At 44.1% G+C, this 23098-nt stretch overlaps 1 protein-coding gene across 1 annotated transcript in view; it reads left to right on the top strand.

The window, feature by feature from the left end:
- The window catches only part of LOC137280694 (delta and Notch-like epidermal growth factor-related receptor), a 118758-nt gene that overhangs the window by 87133 nt on the left and 8527 nt on the right, over positions 1 to 23098 (top strand). Inside the window, exons 2-10 of the mRNA XM_067811910.1 lie at positions 3189 to 3295; positions 7800 to 7975; positions 8638 to 8774; positions 12692 to 12839; positions 14752 to 14982; positions 16391 to 16533; positions 17641 to 17734; positions 20079 to 20213; positions 22633 to 22843. Of these exons, the coding sequence (XP_067668011.1) occupies positions 3189 to 3295; positions 7800 to 7975; positions 8638 to 8774; positions 12692 to 12839; positions 14752 to 14982; positions 16391 to 16533; positions 17641 to 17734; positions 20079 to 20213; positions 22633 to 22843 (1382 nt within the window). The remainder of the gene's footprint in view (positions 1 to 3188; positions 3296 to 7799; positions 7976 to 8637; positions 8775 to 12691; positions 12840 to 14751; positions 14983 to 16390; positions 16534 to 17640; positions 17735 to 20078; positions 20214 to 22632; positions 22844 to 23098) is intronic.

Genomic DNA, 23098 nt, shown 5'->3' with positions numbered 1-23098 from the left:
TCCTTCCACCATCTGACTCTATGTTGTTAGAGAGATTCCCTCCACCATCTGACTCTATGTTGTTAGAGAGATTCCTTCCACCATCTGACTCTATGCTGTTAGAGACATTCCTTCCACCATCTGACTCTATGTTGTTAGAGAGATTCCCTCCACCATCTGAGTCTATGTTGTTAGAGACATTCCTTCCACCATCTGACTCTATGTTGTTAGAGAGATTCCCTCCACCATCTGACTCTATGTTGTTAGAGAGATTCCTTCCACCATCTGACTCTATGTTGTTAGAGAGATTCCCTCCACCATCTGAGTCTATGTTGTTAGAGAGATTCCTTCCACCATCTGACTCTATGCTGTTAGAGACATTCCTTCCACCATCTGACTCTATGTTGTTAGAGAGATTCCCTCCACCATCTGACTCTATGTTGTTAGAGAGATTCCTTCCACCATCTGACTCTATGCTGTTAGAGACATTCCTTCCACCATCTGACTCTATGTTGTTAGAGAGATTCCCCTCACCATCTGACTCTATGCTGTTAGAGACATTCCTTCCACCATCTGACTCTATGTTGTTAGAGAGATTCCCTCCACCATCTGAGTCTATGTTGTTAGAGACATTCCTTCCACCATCTGACTCTATGTTGTTAGAGAGATTCCCTCCACCATCTGACTCTATGTTGTTAGAGAGATTCCTTCCACCATCTGACTCTATGCTGTTAGAGACATTCCTTCCACCATCTGACTCTATGTTGTTAGAGAGATCCCTTCCACCATCTGACTCTATGTTGTTAGAGAGATTCCCTCACCATCTGACTCTATGTTGTTAGAGAGATTCCTTCCACCATCTGACTCTATGTTGTTAGAGACATTCCTTCCACTATCTGACTCTATGTTGTTAGAGACATTCCTTCCACCATCTGACTCTATGTTGTTAGAGAGATTCCCCTCACCATCTGACTCTATGTTGTTAGAGAGATTCCTTCCACCATCTGACTCTATGTCGTTAGAGAGATTTCCCTCCACCATCTGACTCTATGTTGTTAGAGAGATTCCCTCCACCATTTGACTCTATGTTGTTAGAGAGATTCCCTCCACCATCTGACTCTATGCTGTTAGAGACATTCCTTCCACCATCTGACTCTATGTTGTTAGAGAGATTCCTTCCACCATCTGACTCTATGTTGCTAGCGAGATTCACTCCACCATCTGAATCTATGTTGTGAGAGAGATTCCCTCCACCATCTTAAGCTATGTTGTTAGAGAGATTCCTTCCACCATCTGACTCTATGTTGTTAGAGAGATTCCCTCCACCATCTGACTCTATGTTGTTAGAGAGATTCCCCCCACCATCTGACTCTATGTTGTTAGAGAGATTCCCCCCACCATCTGACTCTATGTTGTTAGACAGATTCCCTCCACCATATGACTCTATGTTGTTAGAGAGATTCCTTCCACCATCATGATGTGCAAACATTGCACGGGAATAGCGACGACGCATGAACCGTTATGGTGACATCCGAGCCCAGTAGAAAACCAGCCTGAATTGTGTGTGTCATATAAGAAGTGCTTGAGTCTAGGAGCAGCCCGAGTTCCCATCTCGGGGTGTATATGACAGGTGAAACGGACGATGATGATGATGTAGCAGGTGCAGAGGACGATGATGATGATGTAGTAGGCCACGTCGACTCTTAACGTGATCAATTTTCTCCTACAACGCCAAATGTCGGCTCTCAAGTGTTCGGTAAACACACAGCGTTTAATAGAACGGTTTTGTCAGTGGGTTTTTTTCTCACCGCCATGAGGAGCAAGCCTCGGGACAAGAGGCGGGATTCAGCGAGATTGTTGAAGGAGACGCTTGGTTTAGACGGGTATTGACACTTTCCACAAGTTAAGTAAATTATGCCCGGAAGTCTCGCGGTCGAATGCTGGGTAGGCCTGATTGATCTGATTAGCGGAACCCAATTGTCAGGTTTATGTTTAAGAGTTTCGGCACACACCTGGCTTATTGAGCAGTGACGTGATTCTGTTAGCAATGGAAGAACCAATCCCCTGACTGGTTCAGATTACAACCATTTGACCATCATTACAACCTACACTATCACCTGTGTTTACAAGTTGTACGCTTTTATTAGTAAGTATCGGTTGCACATTATGACACATGAGAACAGTAACACGTTATATATGGGTTAGATACCAGGACATGTCAACAGGTTGTACAGTAACACGTTATATATGGGTTAGATACCAGGACATGTCCACAGGTTGTATAATAACACGTTATATATAGGTTAGATACCAGGACATGTCAACTGGTTGTATAATAACACGTTATATAAGGGTTAGATACGAGGACATGTCAACTGGTTGTATAATAACACGTTATATAAGGGTTAGATACGAGGACATGTCAACAGGTTGTACAGTAACCCGTTATGTATGGGTTAGATACCAGGACATGTCCACAGGTTGTACAGTAACACATTATATATAGGTTAGATACCAGGACATGTCCACAGGTTGTACAGTAACACATTATATATAGGTTAGATACGAGGACATGTCAACTGGTTGTATAATAACACGTTATATAAGGGTTAGATACGAGGACATGTCAACTGGTTGTATAATAACACGTTATATAAGGGTTAGATACGAGGACATGTCAACAGGTTGTACAGTAACCCGTTATATATAGGTTAGATACCAGGACATGTCCACAGGTTGTACAGTAACACATTATATATAGGTTAGATACTAGGACATGTCAACTGGTTGTATAATAACACGTTATATAAGGGTTAGATACGAGGACATGTCAACTGGGTGTATAATAACACGTTATATATAGGTTAGATACGAGGACATGTCAACTGGTTGTATAATAACACGTTATATAAGGGTTAGATACGAGGACATGTCAACTGGTTGTATAATAACACGTTATATAAGGGTTAGATACGAGGACATGTCAACTGGTTGTGCAGTAACACCCATGCCTACAGGTAGCATATCGTCAGTTGAAACTGTAAATGGTATAATATCGCTTCACAGTAAGTAAGGAGAGTATTTTACTGATGAAGGAGTCATGTGTTGGTCTAAGAGTCCTCTATCAATGTAAGAGTGTATAGATGTAAGAGCCCTGTACTGATGAAAGAGTTCTGTGCTGGTCTAAGAGGCCTGTATTTCTGTTGCAGCTGACGTGCCACACCGTCCAGTCCTGCTTTGGCTACACAGATCAACCCAACGACTTCATTGAACCTCAGCTTTCCCCAGTGGAGATACAGCGGGGAGTACACCTACGGTAGGTCTCGTCCAAACATACACCATTATCTCTGTCACGGTGCAGATAAAGCTGGGTGTTAACCCACAGTAAGTCCCTCCAAAAATACACCATTATCTCTGTCACGGTGGAGATATAACGAGGAGTTAACCTACAGAAAACCCCTGTCAAACACACTATTATCGCTGTCATGGTGGAGATATAACGGGGAGCTGACCTACAATAAGTCTTAGAGACACTACCAGATCCTCGGGTACAGTTTCCGGGTTACTGTACCCCAAAAGACACCTGTCAGATCCTTGGATTCAGTTTCCGGGTTACGGTGCTACAAATGACACGATTGCCAATTTGTTTTGTTTAGTTTCATTTGCTAATTGAATCACTAACAACATGCTTTTGATGAATGCAGTCAAACAAGAGGTGGTAACTAGGTATTCCAGTATGTGTCCTGGACATTTTACTGTTTCCGTGTTGAGATAAATAATACAGAATCAATAACAGAGCACTTGTGGTGAGTTTACACCTGTTCAGTGGTCTCCGTGTTGCTCTGCACTTCGCATTGCGTGCGTCAAATAGAACAAGTTTAACCTCTCAAAGTGTTAATGTTGGTGGAATACACACTGCTGTTGCGTTTCTTCTGGGTATACATAAGCGTAAGGCTAGATTCCAAGGGTTTTATTTCTGGCACTGAGTCCCACGGCCTTCACACTACAGTAATTAATGGGAGCTTCTGATGCAGTGTTATCGGTTAAAAAACGTGACTTCCAAACTCAGATTTCTTTAAAATGTTCAAAGGATGGTGCACAATGTCAGTATTCTTTGTGCATATCAATTCCAATTAGCATTTTAAAAATTCCTTATTCTGTATTATTGAATCTTCTAGCTGTTGTAACCAAAATGAATTTAAAGCATTACTTTTTTGTTATTTATAAAATAATTAACACGTTCTCAATATGACGACTACAGTATTGATCCACTGAATTATGTTCCACAAAGTTTATTGTGTTAGAGCTATGGCTGTTAAAAATGTATTGTGTTAAGGCTGCTGTTTGTGCCAGCCGATGAACCTTGGAGAGCATTCTTGTGGTGGATACCTCATTAATGCAAGACCCAACTGTTGAATAGGGAAAGCATCAAATACTGTTTGAAGTGATCATTAATCTATAGCAATGTGTCCCCAGTACGTTTTACCAAAATGGATTAATATGGGTCGTCTTTAAAATGATCCTTTACTCCAAATGTATATGGTGTTAACAATACTTGATCATGAACATGAGGGGTTGGAACACATGAATGGACAACTGGGATTACAAGGGCTGGGCAATAATGATTTTTACTCAAAGGCAACATTCAATGCACTAACATACTCATTTCACCTATCCGCTTTCCATCTAAATAAACGACACTGTCAGTGTTGCATGCCTTCACCGACTGCGATGTAACTTGAAGAAACCTGCTTGGGATACTTGTAATGGATATACATATCCTAAAGCCACCAAGTATTCCTGTCACTAGCACATGCCCCAGCAGATATGTCCCACAACACTTTGCAGCTCCAGGAGCGGTTTGTCATTCTCTTATGTGACAGAACTAGAACGCCAGTGAGACAAAAGACCGACAACACCCCTGTGCAAGACAGACACAGACATCCTTAAAACAACATGCATTACAGCAGGGTCAGGTGCTCCCGGTCACGTCCTGTACACATGTGTAAAGACACATGGCTGTCTTAGTGGACAAAGGTAGTCAGGCACAGGAACAGTGTTATTAACTCACACACTACACGTTTAGGAAGTCTTTCACGGGTCTTTGGTAATATTACAAAGCTAGTCTCAAATGCTGTGTGCAGTTGTGAAGGAAAGTGTTTCTAGTGACTCATCATAAATCATGGTATTGTAGAAAGATGCATCGTACTTATACTCTAGGCCATATCTTAAACAAAGTAAGGTACGGATTGTTAGAAAAGAAATTATTTCTCTTTGATTGCGGAAATTTCTTCAAAAGAATATTGCACACTTTTCTTGTGATATGGTGATGGGTTATAGTACAACAGAATCGTTTACTTGCAAATAGGTATTGAAAGGTGTCTGCGTTGTTCCCTGAAACTTTGCAGTTGTGAAACACTGCTTCTTACGTTATGATTCCATCAGATCATACACAAGACTGCACAACTATATACATTCGTCTGTTGCTATGTAAAATGTTTTTTTTTTCACGATATTAAATTTAATTTAATATCATCAACATAAAGGTTACATCTTTCAGATAATAGCAGTATAACAATTACTGAGACATTTGGCGGCCATCTTGGGAATAAGTACATCATTGTTCCAATTAATCCTTTATGAAATATGGAATATGACAAGATAATTTTAATATATGGAGCATCGATTGCATTTTAGTCCACACGGCTGCCATCTTGGATATTTTGCCACTAGTGGATTCTGCTGAGGTGGATCATTATCCAAAAATATTCGAAATGATTCAGTGTATATGTGTGTTCAGTGTATATGTAAGTTTCGTGCTTTTAACCTAAAGTGCACGTTGTTTTCACTGTCCCGGGACAATGTTGCTAGTACACTCTGGGTATTGCTGACCGTACTTCCCCTGCAATGTTGCAAGTACACCTTGTGTATTGCTGAACTGACATGCCTCATTTTACATCATTTGAAGTCATTACAACACACCTTGCGACCCTCCACTGAGGCTGCTCTCTCCTAACAGAAATATGAATAACAATTATGATGAAGCATGGATCTACTGAGCGCAGCAATTCACTATAATGATGTGCTCTGTGCGCTAGCAGAGTGTTTCGATTTCATTTGATTCACAAACTAAATTTCGCCTGTAGGTGGTATCGATCTGTTCAGAAAATGGGTTTTTACATTGCCATTTAGTCAGTGCCTCCAGACAAGTATTTACTCAAGACGTTTGAGTGATGTTAGTCATAACCTCTGCTTACCTACCTCTCTATAGCGGCGTCCGTCGACCCTAGGGAGTCAGACACTGATGCCAGGCAATGGTGGATCGGAGAGGAGGGCACCTGGAGAGGCTGAAAGAAGAGAGATGGGGGTTGGGGTGAGAGGAGGGATTACTTGCTGGGGGAAACATTCCGGTTTGGCATCGAACTGTGGGGAGACATGGCAGGAGTAGTTTCGATTTTGATAAAGAAGGAATTTTATTTCAAGACGGCTCTGGCAAACCACTTGAACACATCCAGGACAAACACCACGTTCACATACCCCTCTCAGCCATGAGGAATATATGATTATTTGAGTTTGTTTCATTCTAATCTTGACCTTGTGAAAGAAGGAGCCAAGGTGTCAAGCATGTCAGCAAGTATCTCGCTCCCCTTCTCCCCTTTAACCATATGTGTTTCTTTATAATTCAGTGACGTCATCAGTGCAGTCTCCTTTCTGTCCCGAACGTAAGGTAGTTTGCTCCGTCATTACCGCTGACGTCAGTACGTCGTGTGTGATCGGTGTGCCGCACTTCCGGCTTCGTAACTCGGCATCAGTGTCAGGTTAAACAAATATTGTCAATCACATGTTTGCTAGTGCTGGAAGTGATTGCCTGTTTAGATTGTAATTAATGTCAGGTTGCAGAAGAACTGTCAGTGGGACTAGAGAGAGAGTTGGAGAAGCGGTGGAGCACCACTGTTGAGGAGAGAGGACGTCTTCTACATTGTGTGACCGTTTGGCTGGAATACAGCTCCGGACATTATCCACTCGACGGACAGCTGAAGTACAGTGAAACTGACAGACGACCACCGAGACAATGTTACTGAGACAGTTGGATTGCATCTTCGTCGGATGTTGTGTTTCAATTAGCGACTCAGGGAAACACTGAGACCTATAGACCTTCAGCTACAACCTGCGACCTTCAGCAGCGACCTACGACAACGCTAAAATGATGTGATCAATGGAGAGAATATATACACCTCAAACGTTTTTTTAAGAACAGCCACCATTGTAAAAGTTGAAGACTGAGATTTGTGGCAGTTTTAGTCGGGACATGTAAAGTCAGCGATACGTAACTTTAGCCATATGCACTATCAGCAAATGGACACCTAATCCGAGTGGGAAACAGATTTTGGGCGACGTCCAGGCAGATGTTCTAGATATAACGTACTTACAACAACTGTCTTACTCTTCTGCGACAGTAGTCAGAACGCATACACACTGGTGTGTGCCCGCGCAGTGTCTGGGGCTGAAACTGTAGGTGAAGTCACGTGATCAGACAGACGGCAGAGGGGAATATGTGGCGGAAGCAGGATCAGAAGGGAATTAAATGAATTTTCCTGTTTGTAAAGAATCATAACCCGGAAGGGGATGGTCTATATATAGAACATTAAGTAATCGCCACTCGGTGTATGTGAGTGCCCACTTCCGGTGTTCCTTGGAGGCACGTCCCGACTACCCACCATCACCACCTCCACATCATCACGACTTGTTATCTTATATAATTCCAAGAAAACTATCTCACGAACATCCATTATGTATAACACAATTTCCATTGTTTCCAGATTTGCCCCGAGTCAGTACGACGGTCTCAATTTCCCGATTCTACCTTTCAAAGTGGACGAGGCTGGGTTCCGCACGTGCAACAAAAGCCATGGGCTGCCCGTGCTTCAAGAGGAGAGCAATCAGACATTTGCAATTCCAGCAGAGTTCCTTCCTGTAGGAGTTCATTATTTTATCGGTAAGACCGCCCAACACTGCCCCAAGTGATTCAGATAAATACCCATCTTCCAACTATACAGATATATAGACATGTAGGGTGAAGGAGTAATCTTTCAGAACAGAGGGAGATATTTGAGACTGTCGAAGATGCCAACAGATAAAACATGTCCTCAAATTCCTTCAGCCTTGATGTAATAGCACCTGCTCCCTCAGATCATCTTTATGAAATACACACACTGAAATGATAGTAGTGGTAGCAGCAGTTGCAGTAACAGTACCAGCAGTAGCAGTAGCTGTAGCAGTAGCAGTAGCTGTAGCAGTAGCTGTAGCTGTAGCTGTAGCTGTAGCTGTAACATCAACAAACATAGCGTTTACAGTTGTTACCGACTCAAGTGTCCGACCTAACTGAAACTTACATTTTCATCACAGTGGGGAGTGAAAACCACGATGTTTCTGACATGCAACTGGGCAGGTAATATATAGGGATTCACCACTGATGTCATAACGATGAACGATGCATGTCAGTGTAGCTGGTAACACTGTTCAATGAGTCTATGGTGGGATGTATGCGCCATGAAGTATGTTAATGGATTAAACCGCGGTGTGTGCATCAGATCATAACGTGTCACGTAAGAAACTGTCAGATATATATCGACAGTCTACTACCTAATGTTGTTGCAGTTGACATGGACGATGACCCACTCATCCGCTGCGAGTTCGGTCTTCGTTTGAACGTGACTGTGAAGGACAATAACTGCCACCATGGAGACGGCCCATCCTGTGAAGGTCAAGGCATCTGTACCACAAGGAAAGGGGAGGTATGTATCAGTGTCTTTGTTATGTAACTACAATACCGACAGCGGATGTTCTCTATTGACTGCAAATTAAATGTCTCTTGAGCTTGTACCTCAAAATCAAACTGACATAAAGGAATATATACCCGCGCTGACGGGTCTCAACACTACGATATAACGAAAGGAAAGGGGAGTGACGAGGTGAACTCTATAAGTTCGTTTCAGATCGAATCTAATAATGCTTGCCTTTTTGCCAGTTTTACCAGTATTTAAAGCCAGTAGATTTACCGACAATATGAAATATACAATATCGAATCCCCAAACTCGGAGCAGTAAATTGGGATCTAGGGTATCGTAAAATTGTGATGTTTCCATATTATTCCGAGCCAAAATTGCTTCTGGGGCATATTTCATTCATAGTCAGGAGGATTGCTAGATCTTCTCAGTGCGGGATAGGTCACGACCAAGGTCGTCAAGGGGACAATGGTCTCTCTGCGATGAATACATGTACATTAGCACTTTATGCTAGTGTAAGTGTCTCGGAAAGTGCAGCAATTAGCGAGCAGACAGGTGTCATCATCGTGTTTTTATGCGTTTGTGTACAGGATAAAATAAACAAGAAAATCGACATGTTAGCAGTTCAAACTGAGCAATGGTTTTGGCTAGCAGTCGAGCTACAGATGAAAACAGCTCCCAAAGCGCTGCTCCTATGTTTGTGATCCCTGCCTCATGTTATAGGTAAATGCGGTTATTGGGATATATGCAGCGACCATTCTTTGAAGTGCCCTAACTTTGTATGGTACGCCTCTTTATATATTGTGTCGGCACCCGTCAGTGATAATGTATACCTTCGTGTCAGTAACCCGTGTTGCAAACCACTGTGGTGAACGTAATTCTCAGCGCTGGCAATAATACGCCATTTGTAAAAGCCTCGTGATTGCAAGCAAACCTATGTGGGTTTATGTTGGGTGTTATCTATCCACTAACTAAGTATTATTCATTCATTCATTCATTCATTCATTCATTCATGCATTCCAAGGGGAGATGGGAGATGAGGAGGGGTTGAATGGAAGGGAACGTCCTCTTGGAGAACGGTTGGTTACTCTACTTCAGTGGTAGGAAGCAAAATGTCGGTTCAAAGTTTGTGATCTGTGTGAGAGGAAAATCGATGATAAACTCAGACATTGTGTATCAGCGGGCTGGCTCTATATCACAGGTATCGAAACAGGCTCATACAAGCACAAACACGTACACGTACACGCACACACACGTGCGCTCACACATTGCTACTTCATTCCGTATATCCCTGGAGGCCCGTACTTCTCAACATGTCATCGTCAGGTGTTGTGAATACATGTACAGAGTCTCCAACGTATTGAGTCGACCCCAGGCATCCTTGCTGGACGTAATGGACGGGGTGGTCAGTGTCACTAACTTCGTGGACGGCACGGCACGGCAGCATCCTCACTTGCGTGGACCGCCTCAGGATGTCAAGTGCTGAATTGCTTGGTCCAGACTCAGATACTCTGAGACTGCCGTGAAGCGTCTGGACGTACACCGTCAAGTGACAGCACACACTCTCGTAAAAGCGAGTGGTACAGATTAAAGAGGTGCTGACTAACGACGACGAATGAAGCGCCACCTGGGCAGGTACACGTGGTGATGTTCCAACATGCATACGTAGGTTCGAGTATCTTGCCAACGCATCGCCACACTTACTGGCAGCTTTCCGTTCCTGTAAACAATTAAAACCAATGAAGAGTGCAAAGTTGAGTGTAGAAAACTGTTCAAAAGAAACTCGTAAACGCAACCAGGTGAATACCGAGTAACAGTCAGTAGTGGTTAAAATTATCAATTCCTGGGACTTTAATTAGCAACTGTGACGTTTATCTCAGTTTTCTTTTCTTATGTGGGCTTGTGAGGGAGCCTAATATTTAAAGTGTTCGCTCGTCACGCCGAAGACCTAGGTTCGATTCCCCACAATGTGTAGAGCCCATTTCTGGTGTCCCCTGGTGACTGCTGGTATAATCAATATTGCTACAAGCGGCGTAAAACCAAAGTCACTCACTCTTCTTATCTACGTGACTAATGAAAGGTACTGCCGAATATACCAGAAGCCTTCTCAGAAACCTCCTGCTTGGTATATGTCGGATGTAAGGTATTGGTGTTACTTCCGGTGCTCAGGGAATGTTGGGACCCAGATGTCCGGGCAGATCACGGACAAGTTGCTTGACAGAACCCTCTGATTTACACCTCCATGTGAGTCTGTACTCGCGACTACCTGTGTCCATCGCGTGTGTCCAGCATCACTGTAAGATAGTCACACAGACGTCTACTTGTACTTCTGCTGTGAAATATACCTAACGTTGAAGTGCCAGAAATACGATGATTGTTCGAAGCTGATCCAAATAGACCAGTACGACGTCATTACCCTCAGGTCTCGTGAAATGAGACTTGTCTTGACTCAAGGACAACACAGGGGGACACACCTGGACACACCTGGACACATTTTGACACTCTTGTTAACTAATGGTTAGAGGCGACACTATGCAGCCTGTGGTCAGACTTGTCAGACGGCCTGTACGGCGCAGCTTGTTGTTGCTGAGAGAAACCACACGATTGTCTGGTCTGTCTATTGTTTAGTATGGAGCAGATTGTTTACCACTGTTGTGTAATGGCACGTTACTGAATGGGGCCAACCAATACACTCATAACTCCACACACCGCTTCATGTGCCTCTGGCAATGTAGAACTCAGTCAGACTCCGTATACGCCCATGTACTGTTGACGATGAAGTTTGTGTGTCGACGTAGGCTGCAATGTCGTAGTGCGACTAATGTTGTTGTGTAGTCGTGGTTTCTACGATGCAAGAGGAGACGTCTACACACAAAAAGTCATGCAACATTAATTAATGATCTCTTCGACAAACAGTGCTATGATACCTGTTGCTTCCAATATCCCCGTCAGGACCTCGGTAATTGTCGTCCACGCACCTGCAAGTTTTCCCTCCATCCTTACAAGTGCGCTCTTATTACATTCAGTCAGCCCACGCCGACTAGACAGACCAACAGTGATTCACACAAAATTGCAACTAGTAATTAGATGTTGAGCTGCGGCAATATTCGGAATGCGCCGTCTGTGGTCCCGAGTCTGTAGACATTTACCTTCCAATAACGATTCAGTCAGAAATATACTCGCTGATCTAGGATGACATCCATGCACATTAGTCCACATTGACAGTGATCTATTCACCTTTCGGGGATCCACAGTCAGATTAGCGTCCTTAGCAAACACTGATTTTAGTTTGGGGTGGGTTGGAGCGGCGAGCGGTTGGTTGTGTTCTGGGCAAGAGATGTAGTTTGGACAACCAGCACTGTGATCAGGACTATGTATAAGTTTGCATTGACAACCAACACCTTGTCATCAGGGCTGTATGCAGGTCTGTCTGGACAACCAACACACTATGATCGGTTCTGTGTATATGTCTGGACAACCAGCCATCATTTGATCAGACCGTGAGGTAGTTGCAGATTTACCAGACCATCGTAAGCTGTGCGACTTAGACGCAAAATTACCAGATCACCCACAACCGTCATCCCGATGATGTAGTCTTCCATCTTACCAAATAACTATTGACCCGATAGGTTAGCATGAGCCTCTCCACAAGTTAATAAGTACAGTCAAATTTCATGACCCAGAGGTAACTCTCATCTAACTATCTGTATATATTTCTATATAGCTATCTGTGTGTATGTCTGTCTATTTATAGAACGAGTACCACGTGACTTCTGCAATGGCGGAATCATAAAAATCTCAAGCCAATGGGTTCGAGTCCTTTCCGTCTGAAACTCTGCACAACTTTAAATACCTGAGGCTACTCTAGAGCAGACAGTTACCAGCAACAAAAATAGGGTAACGTCACTAGAATGGTTTTATTTCAGGCGAACTTCACCTGCTCCTGCTGTGGAAACTTCACGGGAGACTACTGTGGCGAGCACGACTCCTGCCTGAGTGATCCCTGCTATGGCGGTGGTCAGTGTCAGCACAAGAACAACGACGGGCAGGGATTCCAGTGTAGCTGCAGACTCGGTATGTTGATGTAACTGCAGACTTGGTATCTCGGTGCAGCTTCAGATTTGGTATGTCGGTGTAGCTGCAGACTCGGTATGTCGGTGTAGATGCAGACTCGGTATGTCGGTGTAACTGCAGACTCGGTATCTCAGGGTAACTGCAGACTCGGTATGTTGGTGTAGCTGCAGACTCGGTATGTCGGTGTAGCTGCAGACTCGGTATCTCGGTGCAGCTTCAGACTTGGTATGTTGGTGTAGCTGCAGACTCGGTATGTTGGTGTAGCTGCAGATTTGGTATGTCGGTGTAGCTGCAGACGTGGTATCTCGGTGCAGCTTCAGACTTGGTATGTCGGTGTAGCTGCATGTCGGTGTAGCTTCAGATTTGGTATGTCGGTGTAGCTGTAGACTCGGTATGTTGATGTAACTACGGACTTGGTATCTCGGTGCAACTTCAGATTTGGCATGTCGGTGTAGCTGCAGACTCGGTATGTCGGTGTAGCTGCAGACTCGGTATGTCGGTGTAACTGCAGACTCGGTATGTCGGTGTAGCTCCAGACTCGGTATGTCGGTGTAACTGCAGACTCGATATGTCGGTGTAGCTGCAGACTCGGTATGTCGGTGTAACTGCAGACGCAGTATGTCGGTGTAACTGCAGACTCGGTGTGTCGGTCTAGCAGCAGACTCAGTATGTCGGTGTAACTGCAGACTCGGTATGTCGGTGTAACTGCACACTCGGTATGTCGGTGTAGCTGCAGACTCGGTATGTCGGTGTAGCTGCAGACTCGGTATGTCGGTGTAACTGCAGACTCGGTATGTCGGTGTAGCTCCAGACTCGGTATGTCGGTGTAACTGCAGACTCGATATGTCGGTGTAGCTGCAGACTCGGTATGTCGGTGTAACTGCAGACGCAGTATGTCGGTGTAACTGCAGACTCGGTGTGTCGGTCTAGCAGCAGACTCAGTATGTCGGTGTAGCTGCAGACTCGGTGTGTCGGTGTAACTGCACACTCGGTATGTCGGTGTAGCTGCAGACTCGGTATGTCGGTGTAGCTGCAGACTCGGTATGTCGGTGTAACTGCAGACGCAGTATGTCGGTGTAACTGCAGACGCGGTGTGTCGGTCTAGCAGCAGACTCGGTGTGTCGGTGTAGCTGCAGACTCAGTATGTCGGTGTAGCTGCAGACTCGGTGTGTCGGTCTAGCAGCAGACTCGGTGTGTCGGTGTAACTGCAGACTCAGTATGTCGGTGTAGCTGCAGACTCGGTATGTCGGTGTAACTGCAGACTTGGTATGTCACTGTCAACTATCTGTCTGGTCCACGCCGTCTATTCGGCGTGGCGACGGTCTGGTCTGTCCCGTCTCGCAACGGCATGAGATGTTGCTCCACATATCAGCCACATGTTTCTTGCCCTGGAAACATGTTTTGTCTGAGTTTCCTGTATGTTTATATGCCACCATCTCTCCAGAAGTTTGTTAGGTGACAGGGAGGGTGTCACACGCGTGGTCGTGTGGTGAAGTGTTTAATGTAAGCGATAATGATGATTCTCAATCGTATTGGTTGTCAATATCACCAGTGTGTAATATCTGATTGTGTGTCATTGGATCCCTTCCCCCCCTGTACTCCATTAAACATGTTGTGTTTTTCTCTGAACACATTCCAACAGAGTTCCAGCTTATCAACAGCCAAGGCCCTGGAGACAGAGTAACAGTGTGGTGCATTAAGCACCAAATCATAAGAAACCTCTAGTGAAAGCAGAGTCAGTTCTGTAGGAGCGTCGGCGTGCCGTTGTACTTAAATTGAAATATGATTATGTATGTCGCAAGGTATAGGTGGCTTTGGTTGCAACAAATATTGATTACATGAGAATTTCCAGAAACAAGATTTGTGTGAAAAAATTATGGTGTTTCATGTGTTGTTGGTGTTGTTGCGACAGGTTATCGGGGGGATCTTTGTGAGGAAAGGGTTGACGACCTTTGTGACCTTGACCTTTGCAAAAACAACGGTACGTGTATTGGGAACGCCACGCACTTCACGTGCTCCTGCCTCCATGGTTACACGGGCTCCCACTGCGAAGTGGACATCAACGAGTGCGCGGACAAACCCTGCAAACATGGCGGCATGTGCGTGGATCGAATCGCGGGATATGAGTGTTACTGTGTCCCAGGTGAGCTCAAAGACATCCGGACAGACAGATATAGGCGGATACAGACAGACAGACATGCAGACAGATGCAGACACTCGGACAGGCAGATATAGACGGATACAGAGAGACAGACATGCAGAGAGATACTGACACTCGGACAGGCAGATATAGACGGGTACAGAGAGACAGACATGTAGAGAGATACCGACACTCGGACAGACAGATATAGACGGGTACGGAGAGATAGGAATTCATGTAGGCAGATACAGACACTCGGACAAACAGATATAGACGGGTTCAGAGAGACAGACATGCAGACCGATACAGACACTCGGACAGACGGATATAGACGGATACAGAGAGACAGACATGCAGACAGATACAGATACTCGGACAGACGGATATAGAGGGTACAGACAGACAGACATGCACACAGAGACAGACACTCGGACAGGCAGATGTAGACGAATACAGACAGACAGACATGCAGACAGATACAGACACTCGGATAGGCAGATATGGAGGGGTACAGCCACACAGACATGCAGACAGATGCAGATACTCGGACAGACAGATAGGACGGATACAGAGAGACAGACATGTACACAGATGCAGACATCCGGACAGACAGATATAGACGGATACAGAGAGACAGACATGCAGACAGATGCAGACACTCGGACAAACAGTTATAGACAGATACAGAGAGACAGACATGCAGACAGATGCAAACACTCGGACAGGCAGATATAGACGGATACAGAGAGACAGACATGCAGACAGATACAGACACTCGGACAGACAGATACAGACGAGCACAGAGAGACAGACGTGCAGACAGATACAGACACTAAGCCCGACAGATTTAGAGGGGTACAGCCAGACAGACATGCAGACAGATGCAGACATCGGGACAGACAGATATAGACGGGTACAGATACTGACACTCGGACAGACAGATTTAGACGGGTACAGATACTGACACTCGAACAGACAGATATAGACGGACAGAGGCAGGCGTGCATGCTGACAGATAGAGACACTCGGACAGACAGATATAGACGGACACAGATACTGACACTCGGACAGACAGATATAGACGGACACAGATACTGACACTATAGCTGAATCATGTAGGAACCCTAAAGTGTCGCTAGACTGAAAGAAACGTTATAACGTTGAGAGAAGCCCAAAGCATAGCACTTTCTCAGTTTAAATTTACAACCTTGTTATCACCCTGTGACGTAGCGTTACAAATGGCCTTGTACTACCGTTGTGACGTAACGTTACAAATGGCCTTGTGCTACCGTTGTGACTAACTTGCATCGTGACGTTACCCACAACTTTGAGAAAACGGTATGTTAGCTGTGCATATATTCCGAAAGCGAATGTATAACAAATATCTTGTAATTCATCCTCCCCTGTCCAGGGTATCATGGCGCTGACTGTGAGAAGAAGTATGACGAGTGCCTCCACAACCCATGCCTCCACAACGGCGCATGCGCAAGCCTTATCGACAGCTACAAATGTCACTGTCCGACTGGATATAGTGGTCACATCTGTGAAACCAAGGTCAGTATTGGTGTCGTCACATCTGTGAAACCAAGGTCAGTATTGATCTAATCACATATGCGAACCAGGGTCCAAGTAGATGACTTTACATCTATGAAATCATGGTCCATGAAGATGACTTTACATCTGTGAAATCATGGTCCAAGTAGATGACTTTACATCTGTGAAATCATGGTCCATGTAGGTGTCTTCATTTGTTTGAAACAATGGTCCATGTAGATGACTTCACACATCCGAAACCTGGATCAGTGTAGATGTCTTCAAATCCGTGAAACCAGGGTAAACGCAGTTGACTACAACTTTGAAATTGGTGAGTGACGAAATTCCCTGTTTAGTGCTTAATATTTTCCTCACATAGATTCCGAGTGTGTGTTATGTATACAGCAGATAGTTGAAGGGAGTACGGTTTTGAATAAACGTGACCGCCCTGATATGTAGAAAGTCGCATACACTAAGCATATTATCAAGCAAGATTCTTCCTGCAGTATGCCTGGGTATTGGGAGGGAGGAGTTCATATCAGATTAGTAGGTTTATGTTAGTAAAGAAACTGACTCGCTGTCAAAAAAAAGATACATTTAGTGATTATCTTGTGCTGCCGTGTTGTTTTCAAATAATTCATGTGGATTAGGGCGCCTGCAAACACATGCTGGGTGCTGATGATTTGTGTTTTAGAATACGCACATACGCAGATAGACGGTTATTTCATCTTCTTTTAAAACGTCTGTCTGCCTTTGTTGCCCGCGAGCAGTTTAATTACATCTTTAGGAAATACAAGACGACCATCTCGGTATTAATATTACATCAAATCAAAGGTAAATTAGATTTCAAGGCATGGCGTTCTATTTTGGGCCGGTCATTAATGGAGTTGTCATTTGGACATGCAACACACTGGTTCACAACCATATTGCTTCATCCTACCTTGTAAGCTTCTTCCAGGCCACTAAATGCAGAGCGTTTTGTCTTCCGCTTGACTTCATCCCGGATGTTTTGTGAACTTCCGCTTGATGTCTTCCCTAAGGTTTTGTCATCTTTCGCCAAAAGTCTTATTGTCAACATCCGCTTATCGTTTTCCCTTACGCATTGTCAACTTCCGCCTTTTGTTACAGATCGAACTGTGCAGGAAGAATCCCTGCTTCAACCAGAGCGCATGCGTGGACCTGGGCAACACTTACAAGTGTCACTGTCACCCCGGATTTACAGGTGAGTGAGAGAGTAACAGGGCCTGCTGTGAATAGTGTTACGCCTACACTGACGCATTTGCTACCCTCTTCAGTCCACCCCTCACTCCAAGTACAGGCTACATCTCCTTCATCCACGTACACGACCTCTTCGCTGGTCGGCTCCATGTGTGACGTCTTTAGCCATGTAGCAACGTATCTCACTGAGTGAGTGAGTTTAGTTAAACGTTGTACGTCGCTTTTAGAAATATTACAACAATACCACAGAGGTCACTGTATCTCAAAATGCAGAAGCACACGCACACATATACACTTTAATGCACGAGCACAGGAGCATAAAAATTGCAAGCAAAGCGCACACACACATGTACAATTACACGTGAATACACGACTAAAAGAACAAGCGCATAGCCACGAAAGTTCGTACCAGCACACACATAAGCACACATACAAGCACACACACAAGCGTAAGTACACACAGTTGTAAAGGTGCCATACAGTTAGTACAACATTCAAACCGCCTTCCAGAAGGCAGATGGAGAATGTTTGTGTACCACGTGACCTCGTCTTCCCAGAAACCAGCGTGTATGATTACATGACACCAGTTAATTGAATTGCACTTCCAGTTACCAACAGAATTCAATTACACGTCAAAATATAGTTACAAGCGATTGTCAGTAACAGACAGGTCCTGCGGTTCATTGTTCGGGGGTTATCTCCCTTGTGGGTCTGTGCAACTCTTTACTATCTACTCCTTCAGTAACAGACAGTCTGAGACATGTTAAGAATTTTATATAATCTAAACTATTTCGATGCAACCGATATTTAATAAACGTATAAAACTGTATCCCGTGGCGCCATGTATGTCTGTCTTGGGTTGTTTTGGATTTCAGATACGTTTAGAAATCACTCGGTAGAAAATCCCAAGAAATATAATTTATACCACATCTACGTTTAACCTATAGGAACTGCAGCTCCGACAGGTGACTGTAACGTTCTGAGCTCAATGGTGCTCTACGTTGATAGGCCTGTAATTATTGTTGCACACTGCCTCATCGCACGAAAATATCACCCACCTCTTCCACCATGTATGGTATTGCTTACACTGGAAATGCTTCATTGATGAACCTACAGACAATAATGTTCAGAAGCTCATGACTTACAAAGTTGAATCAAGCGGGACGGGAATCAAGCGGGACGGGAATCAGGTGCTCCTCGTCATGAGTAGTTTTCGTGTTTATACTACTCATCATAGATTTGAACATCAGGAACTTAAATATTCTTGCATTAACCCTTTACGTGACAGCGAATTGACCCGTCTCTCACACGTTGTCAGCTTCCTATACATGGTCCTACCAAATTCCGTTACAACCAAATAGTTCAATAATTCATAAGCATTAATTTTATTTCTGGGAATATAAAACAAAAAGTATGCTGATGGAAACAAATAAGGTAACGTCCAGTACAAGTGTTCCTATATTCTTTTCAGAATATAACCCACAGTACGAACAAAGTTTGTGAAGACACTTGGAAAAGAATAGATGAAACTTGTACTTTCAGGTGTTACGTTACTTGTTTTCATGAGTATATGATCCATGATCAGGCATTGAGAATATTTTTTTCCAATTTATTATCAAAATCAAAGTAGGAGTCGAATGGAGGCAAACACCCTTCACGCACCGCGATATAAGAAATACGATACAGTACAAGAGGCTTGTAGCATGAGTTAGCAGCCGTCTCGTGATGGGAATCACAGCCAGAGGACTGGCGACAATCTGGCGACAGTGATAATCGGACACATAAAACTAGTTGTCAAGACGCTAGTAGAAGTCAGTGGGTGTAATGGTCGTGACTACCTGTTGGTAGGGGATTACACTTCATTTTGAAGCCGTCTTGCCAGCGGACATTACTGCACTAAACCCGCATTAACTTGAAAAATAAGCTGTTGTCGACCACACGTTTCATAACTCACTACTCTGTCCCTTCCACAGAGCTAATACTGCTTAAACAGACGGTCATGGGATACTGCACTCTGGGAAGCGCCATTCCAACATCCTCAACTGGCTCATGTGATGCTTTAAACGGCAGCATTTCCGTTACATCATTCATACAAAACATCAACAACATAACGAATTAACTCACCTCCGATGTTAACATACGTTCCACCTCTCTCTCTCTCACACACACACACACACACACGCTCTCTCTCACACACACACATTACAGTAGTCATGTAACTTCACGTCAGCTATGACGAGAGAGAAAGAGAGAGAGTAGATAGAGAGAGGGGGTGGGGTGGGGTGTTAGCATGTCGTTGCATGTGTGTTCAATCGTTGTGGTAATTAACCGGTTACGATGTCGTGCAGGTCATCACTGTGAGGTGAACGTCAACGAGTGCGCATCCAACCCCTGTCTGAATGGCGGGACTTGTCGTGATCACGTGAACGGATATCAGTGCTTGTGCCACGAAATGCATGCTGGTCCAAACTGCCAATACACACGTAAGTAGAACAACGAGGGTAGACCATATACTGACATTTACATTTCCTCTTCAGGCACGTGCTTTGGGACCTCCGGCCGACTTGATATTGACTTTGTGACGTCACGCCGAGACATTAAAGGATTTGTTTGTTGAAATCTGATGAAACTAATTGACCATTTACTGAGCCGACTCAGAAGATGCTTTTATATAAATCAATAAAGAACCTATTAAAACGGCCGCTACCAATCTTGCCCTTTTTGTTAACCTTATGTTCAAAGGTTTTCAAATATCTCCGACATAATGACTTTTAGAGAAAGGTCTCAAGGCAGGTATTCGCTTAAGATTAACATGAAATGATTAGATGAGTCTGCGGTTTGGATTTGGAAAATTGGTGGTTAGGGTAAAAACGTTACTTCAGTGTGGTCAATAGTTTGCAATTTGCACAGTTATCATGGATCGTGGGAATTTTGAACGGAGGGGGTTCAGGTGGTTCGAACCACTGGATCTGGACCCGCCAATGGTTATGACTTCGACTTTCGGCCATAGGTAGATGTTTTCTACATCAGCAACTGTCACCTAAGTTAGTGCATCTAATCACAGTGCGCGATGTCTATGTCACTTCAATTCAATTCCAGAGAAAAGAATTTGCGCTGGGATTATTTTAACCCACATGGACTGGGTGATTTGAGTTTGGTATTGTCAGTGGTCACGGGAGACTCGTATGTCCCAGTGTCCCCCTCGCGGGGAGAAGGTGAAGAGAGAACCCTTAACACTTGCCTCTTGATCGTGTTATGAAACGACTCACGGTGTCACAGATGGAGACAGTGCGGATCTCCAAAGTCAGGAGTGCGATTTCACAGAAAGGTCTCGTAAAGGTTGTCAGTTACTTAACTATTTTGGGAGGTAAGAGAGAAACGCGAGGTTGGATACGTGTCGCAGCATGCCTACATGCAGATGACAGAAGCTATAACAATCATTCGATGTGCTCAAATGGCTGACAGCCAGGATTTCAGGCGTCTTCAGAGACCTTCCCAAGGCTGCTGTAATGATGAAAAACCTCATAAGAGACGAAATACCTTCTCGAACTAAGTCTAAGTTGTAGACTGTGACAAAAACATCATGCATTGTTTAGGCTTTCTACCTACAACTCCCATGAACATACAATTGTAGGCAAGTCATGCGCAAGACTTCAGATTTCAGCATTCAGTCTGCACAAAGCAGACTTGCCTAGGAATTCAATGTGCTGCCACCACGCGATACATCAACCTGACCCTGGGTCGACTGTAGCTCGCCAATAACTGACTTCAAGCATCAGTCTTAATTACGCTGCTTTACCTTCGTTCCCGCTTCAGTCAACGTTATGCAGAATAATATATCTGATTTACTTAAGTATTTTTAAATATTAGACAGTCACCATGTAAACAAACAAACAAACAACCAGAGTTGTTAGTGAAAGAGCTCTGTACGTGATGTATGTATCATGCAGATAGCGTTATACACGGATATACAGATGGATATACAGAAGGATACACTAGGTATCTGAAACTGTGATATATGAATGATATAACTGTTACGTGACGCTGTACATGAATGATATATCAGGTAGATGACTCTGTATGCTAATGAAATGGCTGTGTACATGATGAGTACACTGATTAACAGACTACCTACGCATTCCTCGGACTGTGGAATGCTGTGACGGAAGGAAACGACGGTATCAAGGGTATTACACAACTCTCATGTTTCACGCTGATTATTTCGTAACTGATCTTAAGACTAGATTTACAACACGTCGTTGCTTCCGAAAAAAACACACAACAGAATACTTTCAAAGATCATTCGTCTCAATTTCATTACCGTAGGCTTTCTGTTGGTGAATATATTTGTGCCATCGTCATCTCCATGCAACGCTGACATCATCAGTATTGTCTGCAGGCGTTACTATATATGGCGAGGGGGCAGTATACCATGTGTCCTATCAGTAGGACTGACATTAAACTCACTGACGAGCACGGTTACCTGGGAAATACTTCACCAGTAGCCGAGATGCTTGACGTTGTTCTAGGTTGCTTGTGGTGTATGCACGTAGTTATATCGGAAGACACCAGAAGTCGTGACGAACGCTTGACAATGTATATCTAGCCTCGTAGTCTCACATGACGTTAGGAGACTTTTATGTACGTGTGTTTGCTTACATCGACAGACGATTGCTGAACACATAATGCCTATTCACTAGGGTGTTGTTGTAATTGTTAGATAGCGCCCAATCACAGCGGACGTTGTGACTGCGGGGGTCACTGCAGGTCATAGCACGTCTTGGCTGTAACGTGCTCGTATAATAAGACATTGTGTACATTTATACATGGATTAACATTTTTCTGGGTAAAGTTGAAATAATATTCACGGGCTCTTCCATCGAATATATGCTTCTGTTTCAGTGGACATGTTCGCTCCATTCCTGGAAGGCAAACCACGTGGTGTCTCCGACTCCCAGCATTCCTACCACGTCCGGAACTTGTACATCGTGGCCGGAACTCTGTCCGGCGCCATCTTGATCGTCGTAGTTGTGCTGACGGGCTGCTACTGCCGGATGCACGAGAGTTACAAGAAATTCAATTTCAAACGCTTGAAGTACAGACGACACAAAGAGTAAGATAGTGTCAATCTAGCAAGACATTGTATACATGACATTGTTAAACACATTCTCAATCGTTGCTCCCAGCAACCAGGGTTTGAAGTAACTCAGTGGTCCTGGTCATCAGACCTGCTAGCGTGGTTCATGCATGTCAGCATACATCCATTCCATTTTGTCGGTCACGGGTCCAGACAGATCATACCGTCGTCATTCAGCTGGGAAACTGAGTTGAGTACGGCGTCAGAAAACAACAATCAGATTCGCTTATC

This window comes from Haliotis asinina, chromosome 4, assembly GCF_037392515.1.
Source record: "Haliotis asinina isolate JCU_RB_2024 chromosome 4, JCU_Hal_asi_v2, whole genome shotgun sequence".
NCBI lineage: Eukaryota > Metazoa > Mollusca > Gastropoda > Lepetellida > Haliotidae > Haliotis > Haliotis asinina.
The sequence above is the reverse complement of the archived record's forward strand: the minus strand, read 5'-3'. Positions and strand labels throughout refer to the sequence as shown.